At 53.8% G+C, this 17,166-nt stretch overlaps 4 protein-coding genes across 4 annotated transcripts; 2 read left to right on the top strand and 2 right to left on the bottom strand.

Moving 5' to 3' along the window:
• Window positions 1–2,066: 2,066 nt before the first annotated feature.
• CLAFUR5_08051 (Dihydroxyacetone kinase 1) lies at window positions 2,067–3,904 on the top strand (the record flags this gene model as incomplete). The annotated part of the gene is made up of 2 exons (XM_047907199.1): window positions 2,067–3,358; window positions 3,418–3,904. 2 exons carry the CDS (start codon window positions 2,067–2,069, stop codon window positions 3,902–3,904), a joined length of 1,779 nt encoding a protein of 592 aa, XP_047759583.1.
• Window positions 3,905–3,990: 86 nt separating this feature from the next.
• Window positions 3,991–5,900, bottom strand: CLAFUR5_08050 (uncharacterized protein; the record flags this gene model as incomplete). Its single annotated transcript, XM_047907198.1, has 4 exons — window positions 3,991–4,502; window positions 4,816–4,887; window positions 4,940–5,798; window positions 5,850–5,900. The coding sequence occupies 4 exons, from the start codon at window positions 5,898–5,900 to the stop codon at window positions 3,991–3,993; spliced, it is 1,494 nt and encodes a 497-aa protein (XP_047759584.1).
• A 240-nt stretch (window positions 5,901–6,140) lies between these two features.
• CLAFUR5_08049 (uncharacterized protein) lies at window positions 6,141–7,832 on the top strand (the record flags this gene model as incomplete). Its single annotated transcript, XM_047907197.1, has 1 exon — window positions 6,141–7,832. The coding sequence occupies one exon, from the start codon at window positions 6,141–6,143 to the stop codon at window positions 7,830–7,832; it is 1,692 nt and encodes a 563-aa protein (XP_047759051.1).
• A 3,374-nt stretch (window positions 7,833–11,206) lies between these two features.
• On the bottom strand, window positions 11,207–12,874 carry CLAFUR5_08048 (DNA-binding protein creA; the record flags this gene model as incomplete). Its single annotated transcript, XM_047907196.1, has 1 exon — window positions 11,207–12,874. The coding sequence occupies one exon, from the start codon at window positions 12,872–12,874 to the stop codon at window positions 11,207–11,209; it is 1,668 nt and encodes a 555-aa protein (XP_047759050.1).
• Window positions 12,875–17,166: the final 4,292 nt, after the last annotated feature.

Genomic DNA, 17,166 nt, shown 5'->3' with positions numbered 1-17,166 from the left:
TAACCCCTTCCGGCTATCCATGTCCATCTCAGAAGGTGTTGCTACCTTCAATCTCACTATCAAGAATGGGCCAAGCTCACACCTGAGGACATACAACGTATATGCAAGAGTATGCGAGAGCGCTGCGAGGCAGTAATAGCCAACAATGGAGGACACACCAGGTGGTGAGCTACGCCAAGCAGTGGATACATCCTTCCTAATGAGGAAAGGTGGAAGAACAGGGGTTGTAAAATCTATGCCCAGGACTGTATTCTACCTCTTGACGCGCGGAACCCATATGCGCTGTAACACGAACTGTCCCCGCGATTGGAGAACCCGAAGCACGATCGCATAGACCAATATACAGAAGAGAAGCACCTGTCACTCCGAGATCGATCTTGGCAGAGGCCATCCCACCAGCATGAGCTCTACAGAATACGTCAAGGACGATCATCCAGATCAAGTGGTCCCTACAAACTCTCGCAAACAAAGATGGGCAGACAGAAGCCGCCAGGTTGTCAAGGCATTCACCACGAAAGAGGGACTTGTCGGCGACTACGACTATGCCTTCCTATTCACGCCGAACATCCCCTTCCTGAAGCGGCCAAGACGAGCAGCTCCATTCTTTGGCTTGAACGACAAGATGCCAGTCTTGCTGGCCCTCCTGCTTGGATTTCAGCACTCATTGGCAATGCTGGCTGGCATCATTTCGCCGCCCATCATCCTTTCTGGAGCTGCCAACTTTACGCCTGAGTTGCAGTCGTACCTGGTCAGCACAGCACTGATAGTTTGCGCTATTCTTTCGACCATCCAGATCAGTCGATTCCACATCTTCGGAACTCCATACTATCTCGGAACTGGGTTGATCTCTGTGGTCGGGGTGAGCTTCACGACCATACCTGTCGCCACAGGCGCCCTTACTCAGATGTACGCGAACGGCATGTGCCCTACGGCGGCCAATGGCACCAAACTTCCCTGCTTGGAAGGATATGGGGCAATCCTAGGTACGCAATGTGTCTGCGCATTACTGGAGATTGCATTATCGTTCATGCCACCGCGCATCTTGAAGAAGGTCTTCCCTCCGTTGGTAACGGGTCCGACAGTCCTTCTGATCGGTGTCAGTCTGATATCTTCTGGCTTCGCAGATTGGGCAGGCGGCTCTGGGGACTGCATGAGTCGACCGGAAACTGGCATGTATCGACTGTGCCCGAACGTAGATGCTCCCCATGCACTTCCCTGGGGCAGTGCTGAGTTCATCGGCTTAGGCTTTCTGGTCCTGCTCACCATCATTTTGTGCGAAAGATTCGGTGCCCCCATCATGAAGAGCTGTGCAGTCGTCATTGGTCTGCTCGTGGGCTGTATAGTAGCAGCGGCGTGTGGCTACTTTGATCGCTCTGGCATTGATGCTGCGCCTGTCGCGAGCTTCATCTGGGTGCACACCTTCCCGCTCAGTGTCTACGGACCGATTGTGTTACCGTTGTTGGCTGTCTACATCGTGGTCATGATGGAGGCAATTGGCGATATCACAGCAACCTGCGATGTTTCACGACTACAGGTTGATGGTGACTTGTTCGACAGCCGTATCCAGGGTGGCATCCTGGCTGATGGACTCAATGGTCTCCTCGCCGGACTGTGCACCATCACCCCGATGTCTGTATTCGCACAGAACAATGGTGTCATTGCACTCACGAGATGTGCGAACCGCAAAGCTGGCTATGCTTGCTGCTTTTGGCTACTGATCATGGGTATCTTCGCCAAATTCGCTGCTGCTCTCGTTTCTATACCAGACTCCGTCCTCGGCGGGATGACTACATTCCTGTTCGCTGCTGTCGCAGCTTCAGGTATCCGAATCATCTCAACAATGCCCTTCACGAGGAGAAATCGATTCATCTTGACAGCGTCGCTGGCTGTCGGCTTTGGAGCCACCCTAGTGCCAACATGGTTCGCCTACGTATTCACATACGATGGGCCGAATCGCGCGTTACTTGGCTTCTTTAATGCAATAGGACTCGTGATGGAGACAGGCTTCGCTGTGACCGCTTTCCTGGCATTGATACTAAACCTTGTTCTGCCAGAAGAGCTCGAAGATGAAGAGATTCCAGAGCTCACAGCGAACAGTGCTGATGATAACGACGACAGAGATGAATGTAATCGTATCAGGGCTGGGAAGCAAGAAGAACATGCAGCGGATGAGATCAAGATATGACAGAACTCAGCACCCTGACTGCACTTATGGATATACATTTCCACATTCGAATTGTATCATCAGGGCTTCCATCCCGATCATGTGCACAGTCTATCCATCAGCCTCTCTTCAGCTTGACGGTCTTCGTCGACATGGGGAGCACACGGTCAGAGAACGAATGACAAGTTCCTCAGCCATTTTGTCACAGACAGAGTTGACAATGATCGGCAGTCCAAATGGGGCAAGCCGCTCAAGCGCTTCGAAAACCAGCTTCAACTCCTCTTTCCAGCCCTTCGTTCTGGAGGCGCCCCTCATCGAGCACTACTATAGCCACATCAGAGCTGTCGTCGTAGACAATCGGCGTAAGTCCGAACGAGCGTTTCCTCAGCACATTGCCGTCCATTTCCTCTTCTCTTACTCTGCTCACTGCCCTTCAAAACAATTCACGAACCAGCTGCTTCTGACAGTGTTATACCCTCGTTCTACTATACTAACAACAGATCCACCCGAACCATCCCACAAGCCATCCGCACTCATCGTCACCATGGCCACCGAAACGCAAACCCACCCACCCCCTCCCCCGGCCAAAGAAACCTTCCACTTCATAAACGACCCCTCCGACGCCATAAACGAAGCCCTCATAGGCCTAACCCACCTCAAACCCAACCTCTCCTACAACAAAGAATACAAGATAATCTACCGCAACGATCTCTGCTCCTTTAGCAAATCCCACGTCACAACCATCGGCTTCGCCGGCGGCGGCCACGAACCCATGTTCGGCGGCTTCGTAGGCCCCAACTACCTCTCCGCCTACGTCTCCGGCAACATCTTCGCCTCTCCCACCGCCGCGCAAATCTTTGAGGCGATTAAGATGTGCCAGCCTCCCGAGGGACCAGAGGGTCGTGGAACGTTGATAGTGTGTGGAAATTATACCGGCGATATTCTTAATGCGGGACTGGCGATTACGAGAGCGCAGGCAGCGGGGTATAGGGTATATTTCAAGGCTGTGGGTGATGATGTAGCGGTGGGGAGGAAGAAGGGAGGGAAAGTGGGGAGGCGGGGGTTGAGTGGACATCTTGTTGCTCTGAAGAGTGCGTGTGCGCTTGCGGAGAGGGGGGAGGGGTTGGGGAGAGTTAGTGAGGTGATGGAGTATGTTGCTGGGAATGTTGGGACTATTGGCGTGGCGTTTGATAGGTGAGTGAAACTGGCGGAGAAGCGACGGGCAGGAGGGTACGTGCTGATGAGGTGAGCAGAGTGGCTTTGCCTAATGCTACGTTGACGGACTTGCAGAGTCTCCCGCCTGCGACGATTGAGTTGGGTATGGGCGCGCATGGCGAGCCTGGGTTGCAGCAGATCTCGCCCATTCCTTCGGCGGACGCTTTGGTTTCCCAGATGCTGGACTTGTTGCTTGACATATCTGACAGCGACCGGGCGTTTATACCGTTTTCTCAGGCAACGAATCCAATTAGCGACAACGAGATTGTGCTCCTTCTGAACTCGCTGGGAAGCACATCGGATGAGGTCCTTGCACGCTTCGCGGAGATCGCTAAACAAGAACTTGAGAAGCGAGGATTTGTGGTCCGCAGGCTCACGCTCGGTCCATTGGTAACGAGCTTGAAGATGAGTGGCTTTGGCATAACAGTTTGGCGACTACCTCCGGATAGTGACGAGGTTATGGACAGGAAGCTCGCGCTTGACTTATGGGACTCTAAAGTTGACGTCTATGCTTGGAGACAGTAGGCTGTCTCGTTGTGATGTAGCAGCTTGAGTCGTGCCAGCAGGCGGATTGTCTCACCCTCCCATTCTCATACCCAACCGCGTCTCGCTCACTCAACACGAAAGACTTCCTCGAGCTCCTTCCACCATCCCTTCGCATCCGTGCTGCCCTTGCTGCCGGGCACTAAGGACTCCTGCATGCCATCTGTCATATCCCACCACTTTCTGACTTCTGAATTTGCCCTCATATTCTCCATGTCGCCCTCAAAGTCAGAACCGTTGTACTTCATTGTTGCGTACAGTATCAAGGCGTCTTCGTTGAGGAAGATGGAGTAGTCGCTAATGTTGCAGTCCTTGATCTGTTTCAGCACTGCAGGCCATACGGCAGCATGGCATTCTTTGTAGGCGGGTATCGACTCGCGCTTGATGCGCACGATCTGAGCGATGCGTTTGGCTTCTGGCATGATGTAGATTTGTGGGTGTCTGGTGCAGTTCTCGACAGCGAAAAGTGATGGGTCCATCCCACTTATAGCTCTTGGAGCTTCCAGACCATGCGGATCCAGAGCTTCACTTCGGCGTATCGGGTACCGAGGTGGTCCAACGAAGTTGGTGTTCCTCATTGCTGCTAGTAGCAAATGTCTTGCTTGACACCACGTAGTCACCAGCGTACCTCCGCAAAGCATGCCAGTACCGTAGTGAGTCGCTTGACTTGACTGCATTCGAAGGTATGTGACCACCAATACAGCCAATGAACTGCCAGCCCATGAGCTTTCTCACGAAAATGCCATGTACGCCATCTGTTTTCCCGTGAAGAGATGGCGGGAAATTGAGGAAGTGGCTGCTCGAGCTTCTTAGCAGCCTTTCTTACACCTTCGCATGTGGCATGGCACGAGAGCAGTCTCATTCGGTGTATGAGCCAAAAATCATGGCCTTACCAGTCTGATTCAGTATTTGCTTTCGAGCTTCCTCGACCTTGAGTAACAGGTGGGTTGTTCGTATCACTATCTCTGTTCGATGTAAGCGAAGATGCTCATTATATCTTGACATTGTAGTGCTTACCTTCAAGCTCAACGTGGTAGCTGATAGGTACTTCGGCTTCACTTGCAAACAACACTGGATTGTCACGACGCCACTGCTGCTCCTTGACCCGGAACTTTATGCCAACGCTCTCGCCTCCCGTGTTGATCCAGAGGATGCGAGGGTCTTTCTTGGGGTTTCCGTACATACTGGAGATGCTTGTAGATCGCTCTTTGCCCGTGTCTTGCGTGCCGTGATCATCGTGATGAACAGCAATCGTCTCGCCGTTCGACCAACGCTTACTCTCGCAGTTCTTGGAAAGCCATTCTCGCCATACACGGATGGTACCATCACAGACCTCTTGTATACTGAACAGCAGCCCTCGTGTGCTTTCGCGCTTACCAAGATATGCTACAGTCTCGAGCTGCGAGAACAGGAAGTTCGCATCGATCGCTACAGTCCGAGTCACGGCATCATTGCCATCGCCTTTCCATGCAGCTGCTCGAGCTTCCGGGCTCATGTACGTAGCGGATCCAGGGACGTCGCCGGCGGGATGCGGCCTAGGCACTGTCCTGAAGTCGGGCATTTTGTTCACGGGACGAAAGCGGGTGTACAGCTCTGACATGGCCTTGATGTGTCCCACTCGGCCGCCATGCTCTTGTATGTCAGAGACGAGCTCCTCAAGCCGTTCCGTACCCAGCTCGTTGCAGAAAACTTTCGACGTGGTCCAGTTCGCGGAGGGCGGTCCGCATTCGAGATACAACGTATGGCCATCCAGCTCTGCCGCGATCTGTAGACGATGTCGGACGATTCGAACGACCAGCGAGTGTATCTGCTGACAGCATAAGGAGATGCCTAGGAGTTCCCTGGTAGAGAACAGGTTCAAGATGTTCAGCAATATCTATAGACGTCATCAGTCGCTGCTGCTGGACGGACATGAGGGTTGTGATACTTCGTTAGGCAGAGCGAACAACCCTCGCGACACCGCATCCATGGTTGCCATATTGATCAAACACTGCGCAACTGACAATAGGTCTACAGGTTGATTCGAAGGAAGTGATGATCTAGATGTCGCGGGTGGAAGGAGCGGTCGATGTGCTCATGTGAGCGCGCGACATCGGCGCGTCGGCTTAGACGCGTCCGAGAAAGCGAGAAAGTTGCCTCGAACATCATCTCCTCGACCACATCACCAACCTTCAAAGATCATTGCAGCCATTGCGCCCTCATGACCTGACCATACAACATGGCGCAGACAAAGAAGTCAATGGGTGCATACGCTCGCAGAAACGATGCGGAGGGTGCGCCGCTGCCAGCTTCCAAGAGTATGGAAGACCTCAAGGTGCAAGTCCCAGGAGACAAGAGAAAGTCTGCATCAAACACACATGCTCTCAGGACCACGCGTTCAACCGCTGAAAAGCAACCGAAATTAGAGAACGACACTAACTTCAGCGAGATCGATCGTACTTCAACGGTAGGCAGCACAAAGCGCACGCGCTCTCACGGAGCACCAGTACAGGCTCCCATGGGAGGCGCGGCGCCTCAGCATTATTACGACGAGGAGATGACCGAGCGACCTGAATACGAAGCTGGCAATGATGTACCTGAGCCCAAGCATGAGCAGGACCAGAGCTCTGACCAGTCTGACGTGCCCAGAGATCCTCTCAAGCAGCTTCAGGAGCACAACAGCAATCCTCAAGGCGGCCATGAGCGTGCACCAGCCCATTCAGGTCACAACCCCTACCTTCAACAGCAGATCCAAGGAGACAGCTATCCACCAACCACTTCTGGCAATCCTTCTGTCACGGATCAACCAGAGGGTCTGCCACCGTACTCTACTCATCTACCTGAGAACAAACCGAGAACAGTGAATAGTGGTCTGCCGGCGCGTGGTGCTGGTGGTACTCGGCTTCCGACGAATACTTCCGCCAGACCTCAGCAAAATCACAACGGTCAGGCAAATCCCGCAGCCCGTAACTCAGCAATGTCTTATGGAATGCCGGGTTTCAACAATGTTGTGGCCGATGTAAACGCCAACTTCTCCTTCGCGAAGGCAGGTGGCCCCCGAGGTACAGCACCCGCTCAACAACTGCAACATGGTGGACCGCCACAGATGCACCCAGCCCCTACCAACGTCGCCATGCGTGGCTCGCCGCCAGTGACACATCTCTCGTCACATCAAGGTCACCGCCAACCACGACCGGGTCCTACAAATGCCCAATCAGTCGTTGCATCGCCGCAGGAAGTACCTCGAGCGATGAAGCGCCCGCCGGCTACTCAACAGCAGTCAATGCCGCCTGGTGAGCAAGCTTCGATGCAGCACGGTCGAACATGTCCTGCTCAGCGCCACGAGCCTACCTCCCGGGCGGTGGAACATGATAACGGGCCAATGGTTGACAATCGTCGTCAATACAACCTCCCTGAGAGTTCTTTCGTTCAGGAAGAGGCCACTGGCGAAGAGCCCGATGGAGAACAAGACGACGAAGTCGATGACGAGCCTGATATTCTCGACTACGAAGAAGACGAGATTTACGCCATGAACTTCTCAGCACTGAAGGCCGAGTCGTTTGATGTCGATCCGCAAGCAGACGAGTTGCAGCTGCCTAGCGTTCAGCAGCAGGCGACCTTCCAAGACAAGCTGCAGGCAGTTTCGGTATTGCCGGCTCGGAGTCAGGGCGATTTTTACAAATCACTTCCTGTCGAGCAGTGGGAGGAGGCTGGTGACTGGTTCCTCGACCAGTTCGGCGAAGTACTCAAGAAGTTCAAAGCCGCTCGCCAAGATAAGCGCAAGGCAGCCATGGCGTTTGAAGACGAGATCGAGAAGCGTCACGAAGCTGTATCCAGGAAGCGCAAGATCACGGAGGACGCTTTAGGCGAGATGAGGAAGACTGGTTCGGTGGTGCTGCAGGGCACTCCCAAGTCGAAGAGGACCAAGTGAGGCTCATGGATCATACCTCGAGCAAGGACTATCGCAACGTGTCTTCTGAAGGTAATACGGAGGGGACAGGACTGTTCGCTCTACGATGTTGACGAAGGACGATTGCTGGACGACCGAGGATGATGTGTTTGGTGCGAATTTGCTGCATTTGCCGAAGCGCAACGATACCCATATGTATTAGCGATGTTCGCCTACTAGCTGTTTGTCTCAATCAATCGATCTTGCTCACTCTTGATCCTCATCCGGCATTCAGCCTTTTGCTACAACGTCCCTCAATCTCCATCCCCGCGAGACATCTTCCTGACCAGCAGCTTGTGGTACTCTGCCACTACGGCTACGGTGCCCGCAGAGAAGATCAGCCTCACTAACAAGGGCACGCCTTATCTCTCTCCACATCATGCACTCCACTGAACCGTGTCCAGCCACGTCTCCAGTTTGCAACACCTCGACATGCATGTCGATGTACCGATGTACTCCCCCAGATTACCCCACGTTTGGACCATCCATGTGCCTCCAAGCGTTGCATGAATATGCAAGCCACAAAGTACAACGAAGATACACGACACGGAGTACGGCGGGGCGCGTCAGACGTGCAGTAAGAGAAAAGAGGGCTGAACAAGTAATCATCATGCGCACCCAATTTACCCGAAGCTGCGAATCGTGTGATGTACTGTAGTATTGTAACGGAACGGTGTACCACCACCGCCACCACCACCACCGCGACCCCCATGCCTTGCTGCTGGAAAAAAAAGTGAGGTGTGATCCGTCACGCCAACTCCAACGCCGGTGGCACGATTCACGCACACCACCACGGCGATATCGTTGGCCGCTCGTCAAAGTGTTGAGAAAGTCAGTCACACTCTGCGTGTGCGCATCGTTGAGAGAGCTAGCTGCACGGCGCTAATTGGTGGCCCGTGATGAAGCCATACTGATTCTTTCGTCGTGTTACCTTCTGGACACGGCGGAGCAAGGAAGCCCTCCGGGCCAAGGCGTAAGTGCATGGAGAAATGCTGGAGTCGGGGTGTGGAGATACAGTCCTGGGCATAGTTTCTACAACCCCTGTATTTACGCTAACCCCTTCCGGCTATCCATGTCCATCTCAGAAGGTGTTGCTACCTTCAATCTCATTATCCACACACTCACACACGCGCTATCTATCGCCACCATGCCGAAGGGACGCGTCTTTACCGAATTCGAGAAGGGCGAGATGTGGTCTCTTCACAAACACGCCCACTGGCCGCTGCAGCAGATTGCAGACGCCCTTCACACTAACAAAGGCTCTGTCTCTTCAGTAATCTCACGGCTTGAAAGAGTACCACCTTCCACACCGAAGAAGAGAGGCCCACCACCTGTAATCAACACCTCCAAGCGTTAGCGACTTGTCCATCGAGCCACCACTGATGCCAACAGCCGCCGCCTGCGATACGAACAGATTGCCGCGATAGAGGGCATCTTCAGCGACGTCCGGACAGTAAGAGCTGCGTTTGAGAAGGAGGGCTTCTCACGATATGTCGCAACACGTAAGCCGTTGTTGACTGAGAAACATAAGGAGGCACGGCTTCGATGGGCAAGGGCTCATATTAAATGGACAGTAGAACAGTGGGCTTAGGTCCTTTAGACAGATGAAGCTTCATTGAGGTGTGGAATATTCGGACAGGTCTATGTGACACGTAGGGCAGATGAGGCTTATCACGAACACTGTCTTACAGCACGCTTCCGCAAGTTCTCAGCCTGTATGATATAGGGCTGTATCTCTGCAGATGGACCTATAGAAGTCTATATATTCGAGAAGGGCTCTGTCGACGGTGAGGTGTATCGCAGCCAGATTGTCCCTCTTATCCACACGGCAATTGAGAAGCAGCGAGTGTTAATAGGCTCGTAGGACTGCATTGTTATACAAGACAACGCCTTAATCTATAAGGCGAAGGCAACGGTGAGTCTATTTAAGGAGAAGGGCCTACACCTTATAGAATGGCCAGCCAATTCACCAGATCTCAACCCTATTGAGAATCTATAGGCTCTTCTTAAGCATAGGGTAGGTGCTCATTTTCCTACAACACGAGATGAGGTAATAGCTGCTATCAAGATTGAATGGGCCAAGCTCACACCTGAGGACATACAACGTATATGCAAGAGTATGCGAGAACGCTACGAGGCAGTAATAGCCAACAATGGAGGACACACCAGGTGTTGAGCTACGCCAAGCAGTAGATACATCCTTCCTAATGAGGAAAGGTGGAATAACAGGGGTTGTAAAAACTATGCCCAGGACTGTATTGCGGAGGAGAAATTATTGGAAATGTGCTCACTACCGCTGTTGAATTGTTGCAAACGCCGACGACAACCGCGAGGCAGCGAGGCGGTCGGTGGTGACATGGAAGATAGGATGAGCGGAGTGTCTCAAAGCAGTAAGCCGGCGCCATCGACTCGATCTCTGCAACCATTGATGATTGCGCTGTCACTATCATGATCAGATGGGGCCTGTGATATCTTCCCGCTTCGTCATACCAGTCTAGTGCTATTGGAAAGACAACCACGCCATTGCAGTGGAGACGACTCCGCACTTCGTTCATGTTGATTGAAATATGACACAACCTCGTGACGAGCTGGCACCGAGAAGCGGCAGTCAGTGTCTCAGACAAAGTGAAGTGATGATGAAGGCAAAGCCATTGATCGTTGATCGCCCCATGTGCATACGCCAGATCTGGGGTAAAGACGTCAAGCGTATGGAGTACATGCTTCTGTTACATGTACTCCGCAGTATCGACTCATATTCCACAGTGCCGAGCAACACCGATGCTCATCCGCGGTTGTACTGTACTCGGTAGAATTTAAGATTGCGGGAAATGGCGGAGCAAGGGAAAGAACGATCCTTGAACGACCGATGATAGGCGAGACAGAAGGCGTTGTGAGATTGGAACAGCTTGACTCTTGGGCATGCTAGCAGCGTGTCATTATCGAAACATGTAATCTTTCGCTTGAGGCCACGTTGTACTCGAACGCGATTACAGCGCAAAGTTGCGCTTTCTATCCGATAGTGAGAGCGAAGAAGCAAAGCCCGATTAAATAGCTCCCCATGTCGGAGGATACCAGTGTCAACGCCAAATCGAAACGCCATCCCGTTCTATCCAACAAGAGCAGTGATTCCAGCGAGCCTCGCGACTGCGACTGCTTCCCCACCGCCTTCGTTCGCCATCCATATCTATGTCGCTTGAACTCCTCCCGCTTGAAAAGGTTGACTTTCGAAACAATCTAGGCCGTCGCAAGTATTCGTAGCTGTGTCCGTCTAAAGTACGCTTAATCTATCAATGCTTGTGCTGTGCCTGCCGTGTGAAACGCCAAACGCTGTCAAATCGTGTCCGGGAGACGGTAGTCTACATGCGTTCTTGTAGATCGTTGCCGGCCTCGCTTGCTCTCGCACTATTCGAGCCACTGCTGGGTCCGCTTCCAGGATTCGCAAGTCCCTTCACTGTGTAGCTCTGATCTTTCGGAGGCGCGATCATGGGCACAGGAAGCTTGCGTTGCGCGCCATCGCCGGCTTCCATGATTTCGCTGATCCTCAGACCGCTGTGCTGCATCGGTACATATGGCTGTTGACCATCTGCAGAAGGCTCGACCGGTGCCAAAGCAGGCGGTGGCTGATGTGCCAAAGAGAGGTGGTGTAATGTTGGAAGCTGCACGCCATTGTGGTAGAATTGCGGTCGTAGGCGTGGGGAATGAGAGGGCGTTGCCAGTGGTGTGTGGTCTGGAGTGGGGGAAGCCGACGCGTGAGAGAACGAGGGAGACGGTGGTGCGGTCGACTGTGGGCTTCCAGGCCTCGACTTCTTCGTAGGGCGTTCGTCGTCTTCGTGTGAGTGTGAACGAGACATGGGCTGCGAAGTCGGGTTCGACGAATAGTGGTAAGATGAGAGCGACGGCATGCGACCAGTGTGGTACGGGTGATGGTAAGGATGCGTCGAATACGTGTTTCTTGTTGGGAGCGACAGGTGTTGGTTGGGAAGCTGGCTGTTCTCGCGCTCCACTTGGGAAGCCGCGGTTGCAAGTAAATTGATGTCCATCGGTCGATGTCCGTAGGCGTTTCCAGCAGCCGGACTGATATCTCCACTGACGTTACGTGTCATGTATGAGCCAGGTGTGCTCGCGTAGGTTGCGTAAGAGTGTGGAGGCGAGACGTTCGGCGAGCTCAGTTGCGACGTAGGGGCAGACTGAGTGGTTTGCGGCTGAGGCTGAGGCTGAGGTTGTGGATGCGGAGGTGGTTGCTGCTGCTGCGCCTGCTGTTGCTGTTGTTGTTGCTGTTGTTGCTGTTGTTGTTGTTGTTGTTGTTGTTGTTGTTGCGCTTGCTGCTGCTGCTGCTGTAACTGCTGAAGTTGCTGGAGATGTTGTTGTGGTGGAGGAGGCATGATTCCGTTCATGTGGCTACCGTTCATGTGGTGCGGACTTGGCTGGTTAAGTTGACTGAGCTGGTTGAGGTGGCCCATATGGTTCATCTGGCTCAGTTGATTCATCTGGTTCATTTGGTTGACATGGTTGAGCTGGGTCATTTGTTGAATCTGCTGCTGTAGGGCGGCGTTGTCGTACATGCCGGCCTGTACTGCAGCGGCGGCGGCGGCGGCGACATGCTGCTTGTTTCCTCGGCGTGAGTTGGGGTTGTTGTGTATGCGCGAATGGCGAGTCAACTCGTCGGACCTGCTGAATCGTTTCGTGCAACCGGGGAATTGGCAAGCATGCGGCTTCTCTCCAGTGTGGGTACGAATGTGGCGAGTTTGGTGCTCGAGACGATGGAAGGCCTTATCGCAGAGCGGACATTTGTAAGGACGAGGCAGATCAGGACGATGTTCGTCTTGGTTCTGCATTGCGCCCACGGCCGGCATGGTCATGGCGGAGCCCGCCATAGGTGTGGGCGATGCTGATTGAGACTGCGGTGCTGACTGCGAGGGCGGCGTGGATCCGTTGGAAGTCGACGCGATGTTCGGCGGCTGTGGAGTAGCAGCGGTGGCGGAGGGAACTTGTTGTTCTTCTGGGTTGAGAAGATTGGAGAGCATGAATGCCACCCCGTGCTTGGCGGGTGAAGGTTAAAATTATCGTTTGGGAGGCTGACTCTCCGGCTGCAGCCTGCTGATTCCGGGGTTCCAGGTTGGCACGACCGCAAGAGGGGAGTCGGGAGTAGTAGAAGCAGGACGGAAGATTTCCTCGTCAGAGTCGCCTGTCGGTCACAGAAATTGTTCCTGGCTTGAAGTGGGGCGGTGTAGTCGCGACGCTAAGCTGCAGGCACGTATAAACCACGGTGCTTCGCTGTGTGGTTCACTCGGGGAAGTGGGAACCCCAGACAGCAGAGATCGGGATGTTGGAGAATCCTGTCCGGGAGCGATGTGTGGCTGAGCTGATGTTTCCAGCGGCTGACACGCTGACGAGTCCACGTTACAGACAGTGTCGGCGCCCTTTGCGGCGTGCCAGAGTCGTCTTCAGCTGCGACAGGAGACAGTCGCAAAGCGCAGAGCATCCGTCGGCCGCTCTGCTGTGAAAGGCCGAGTACTGACCCACCCAGAGAACAAATTCTTCTTCTCCCGGTTCGGCAGTGCCTGCGCTCGGTGGATGTCGACTCCTGATCCGTGACGACTGCGACTGCTGTCTCGATGAATTCTGCTCAGAGCCTGCGCCGAACCAACTCCTTGCGTACGACGCTCTGGACGCGATCCGCACTTGTTTGGGGCGAATTTCTGCGGGTGGCGATGCGGCTGTATCTCGTGTTTGGCTTATCGGATTCGTGCTGCGATAGACCGCTGGCGTCGACGAGAGTAGAGAAAGGGAGATTGTACTGCACGCGGACTGTGATGCTGCATGCATGGATGGATGCCTCCGATCCCACGCGCCTGACACTCCACCAAAGACAAGGATTTCCTTGCGGCTGCGATAAGTGTGGAAAGTGCTACACCGTGGGATGCTGATCTGGGTGCTGGGGAAGGCAGCACTACTTCACTTCATCTCATAGTTCGCCTTGAATTGATACATCATGCTCTACTAGTAGGCTTTGCGAAGGACTGCTGTCGTCTGCGCCGCACACTACCTACCACCACCACTGATTGTGCCGTCCTGATGTCAACGGCACATCTCGAGCGACCCTGCATCGCTGATATCACCACCGCTGCTAATGCTTTGCTTGCCTTGGGACGTCCGGCCAGGTCACCATTGTGCTCCTAGCGACATCGACAATGATGAGGCCATGACGTGCCGCACTGTACAAGCACTACCCTTCTGTTCAACTCCTTGTCAACGTGCATAGAGATAGATATGTGTCCTGCAAGCCACATGCGGACCCAACGCCTCGGGGCGCCGCAGATTCACTGACTACATCGTTTGACCCATTCTCCACAAGCAATATATTTCATAGCGGCTGAAGAGTGAGCATGAGTTTCACACCATGCTTGCACGTAAAAGCCGACCACCGACCAACTCACATCGACAGCGCTTGGTTGAAAGACCGGGAGGTGTTTGCGGCAACCGAAGGCAATCAAAGTGGTTCAGACCGCTCCAGCTCTGCTGCAGTGAAGCGCCATCAGGCATAGGGATGTCGTGACCGCGCACCCATCAAGCCACGTCTCGTTGCATCTGTGGGTGGTGGCTCAGAGTCTTTCTGGACGCAGTTCAGGCCCCCACGGACGCCCTTACACCGTGCTCTGGCTCTTACCCTCGATTCGCGGAGAAACTCTTCTCATCATCACACAACAAGTCTGCGAGATAGTGAGACATCCATGTGAACATGAGCCGAATCAGCGAATACCCCACACTGGCGAGCCTTCTATCACACGCCCTCCTCCGCAAAGAGGGCATCCTGGCCGTCGCACGATGCTGTGATGCGCACGCATCCAGAACGGATTGCGCGTTCTCGTGAACATCATCACGTTGAGAGCTATGGGGAAGAGCAAATTTTGCTGCGGAGACGGAGCTGGTGCTCTTTGTACCACTAACGCTCCACACCTCTCATCAATGTCGCCCCTGTGCACTGGTCACGATCACGCACCAACTGATACCACCTGCTGGAGCGGTGGTGGGTGCGCGAGACTGTGTTGGAAGCAGGCCTCTGCCTATCGGTGACCGAGGGCTACGGCCTCTCTCGGCACGAGGTCCTGGCAAGTCAACACCCGAACAATTCCGATGTGGAGCAGATGCGGCCGTGACTTTTCAGCAACGATAATTCCAGCAGCAGTGCAAGGCGAGCTACACGGTACCTTCCTGCTGTCTAACTATCCGCAGAAGACCGCATACGGACCGGCATCGTTTGGCATTGCTTCGGCGCTGAAGCTGCAGGCTTCCCGAGTCTGCATCCGAAGTTGAAGCAGATGGAGACATTCATTCATACACCCTCCACATTGGCCGCCATATCGCACCGCAACGCGACAGACTGCATACTTCTGGCACTATCACATGCAAAAGCTCGAGATCCATCCCGTGTCGTAATCTTCCGGAGTACTCCACATTCTTATCTCCAAGGCTGGGACTGAACACGTGGTTCTGTTATACCCGAGTCTCTTGCCGGCGTTCTTCGAACTCTGGTTATCCACAGTGGGCACATAGACTTCTCAATCATTTCCTTGTGATAGCCTATCGAGGCAGCCCTTGCCGAGGACCACGGCAACCTCGACGATTCGTTCATCACGACGTGCGCATGCTTGATAGAATGCTCAAAGGGAACTGAAACCGCGGCTTTCGCGTGACATTGATGACAGCTGGTTCAGCTACATGCATCGCATAAGCAAGCCACCGCGCAGCATGGTCATCGACTTGAACTTGGTCAATACTAGCTGTTCGTAGTCAATGCTCTGACATTGAACAACTAAGCATTCCCATCCACATTGACCGACAGAACGATCCAGATTTAACTGGAGGGACTCACATCTGCCTATTGCGACTGGAGGAGGACCTGGTTTGAAATGTCCAACTCTAAGCGCTCCAACCTTGAGATCATGAGAACTATGGAAAGAAGATGGCGCCGTGAAGAAGCCCTCAGGAGCGCTGTTGACAAATAGGACTCCCAATCATTGCGTGGCATCGATGCAGCATGACCCGTATTCCAGCGATTGCATTCGTGGATTCAGCAGCCAGGATGAGTATTGATCAGGGGTGGATGACAGTCCTCGCAACCCACGGAATGTAAGGACTTGAGAAGCAAGCCAATTTGCAAAGGTCAATATGCGATCATGGAATGTTCAGCCCTGCTTTTCAGAATGAAGTCTGCCGGAAGGAGCCACCATCTTTCCTTCCCGTAAGCATCGGCTGGAGGAATCCAGGCCCTCGACTGTCGCCAAGCGTACAAGTTCGGATGTGAAAGCCCTCATGGACGGCCCTTCGACAGCTGCATCATCAAGCCATCCCAGGAACCGCGGCGATCGAGGCATCTGCTTATCGCCCACATCTTCCATGATGACTGCATTTCCTCGAGCTCCGTCGCTTACACAGGACCTCTCATCAGCAACTTTGACTTCGTTGAGCAGGGAGCAAACAGATGCGAGGTATCCGGTAGGTCAGAGGAGGTCATCATTTGCTGGACCTGCATAAGCTCGAACTGGAGAGATCATCGTGACGAAACACGGGACCGCATGTGCTTTCACATGCTTGATGCACACCTGGTCGAGATCCTTGCAACGTCAATTGACTTCATATCCTTCCGAAACACGTGCGCATGGCAGGCACCGGTTTCGCATGATGCTCGTACCGATCGGAAGCACCTGGTCGAAGCATACCAAGAGTGAACGACGAGAATAGGTGCTGGCAGGCGCTGTGACTCTTTCTCAACCCAGAACTGACACTTCATAGAGACTGACGTACAGTCTGACTGTCGGTAGCACCCAGCTGCTTGTAAGAACACGGCGCCATGCGACAATCGCGATAGTCCCATACATCGATTTCATCGCCATGTGTCAGCACCAATTCCATTCCCCAACCCGCCAACGAACATGATCACTAGCCTCGTACACCTGAACCCCCCAACCTCAAGATCCCACCTCATTGACCAACCTCCCTCTCGCCTCTTACCCTCTCAATGTCAATTCCCCCTGAGAAAACCCCTTCTGACAGACGCTTCCCTGTCGAACCCTCAGACCTGCCTTCCGTTGACCCCCCCCCCCCCCCATCCAACCCCTCCTTCCAAGCTCTCTATGACTTTTTCCCTTCGCGCCAAAGCTCATCATCTGGGGACACCTTACCCGCTATCCTCCCTCGACCTCGAGTCCTCTTTTACCCAGGAATGAACCCTCGAGCTCGCGAATCGATCCTCCGAGTCGTGGATCCAGTGCTCTGAAATGGCAGGGGTGGAGGCGGTTGTGGCTGGTCTGACTGC

This window comes from Fulvia fulva, chromosome 3 (genome assembly GCF_020509005.1).
Source record: "Fulvia fulva chromosome 3, complete sequence".
Lineage (NCBI taxonomy): Eukaryota > Fungi > Ascomycota > Dothideomycetes > Mycosphaerellales > Mycosphaerellaceae > Fulvia > Fulvia fulva.
Note: the sequence above shows the minus strand (reverse complement) of the source record. Positions and strands in the feature narration are given on the sequence as shown.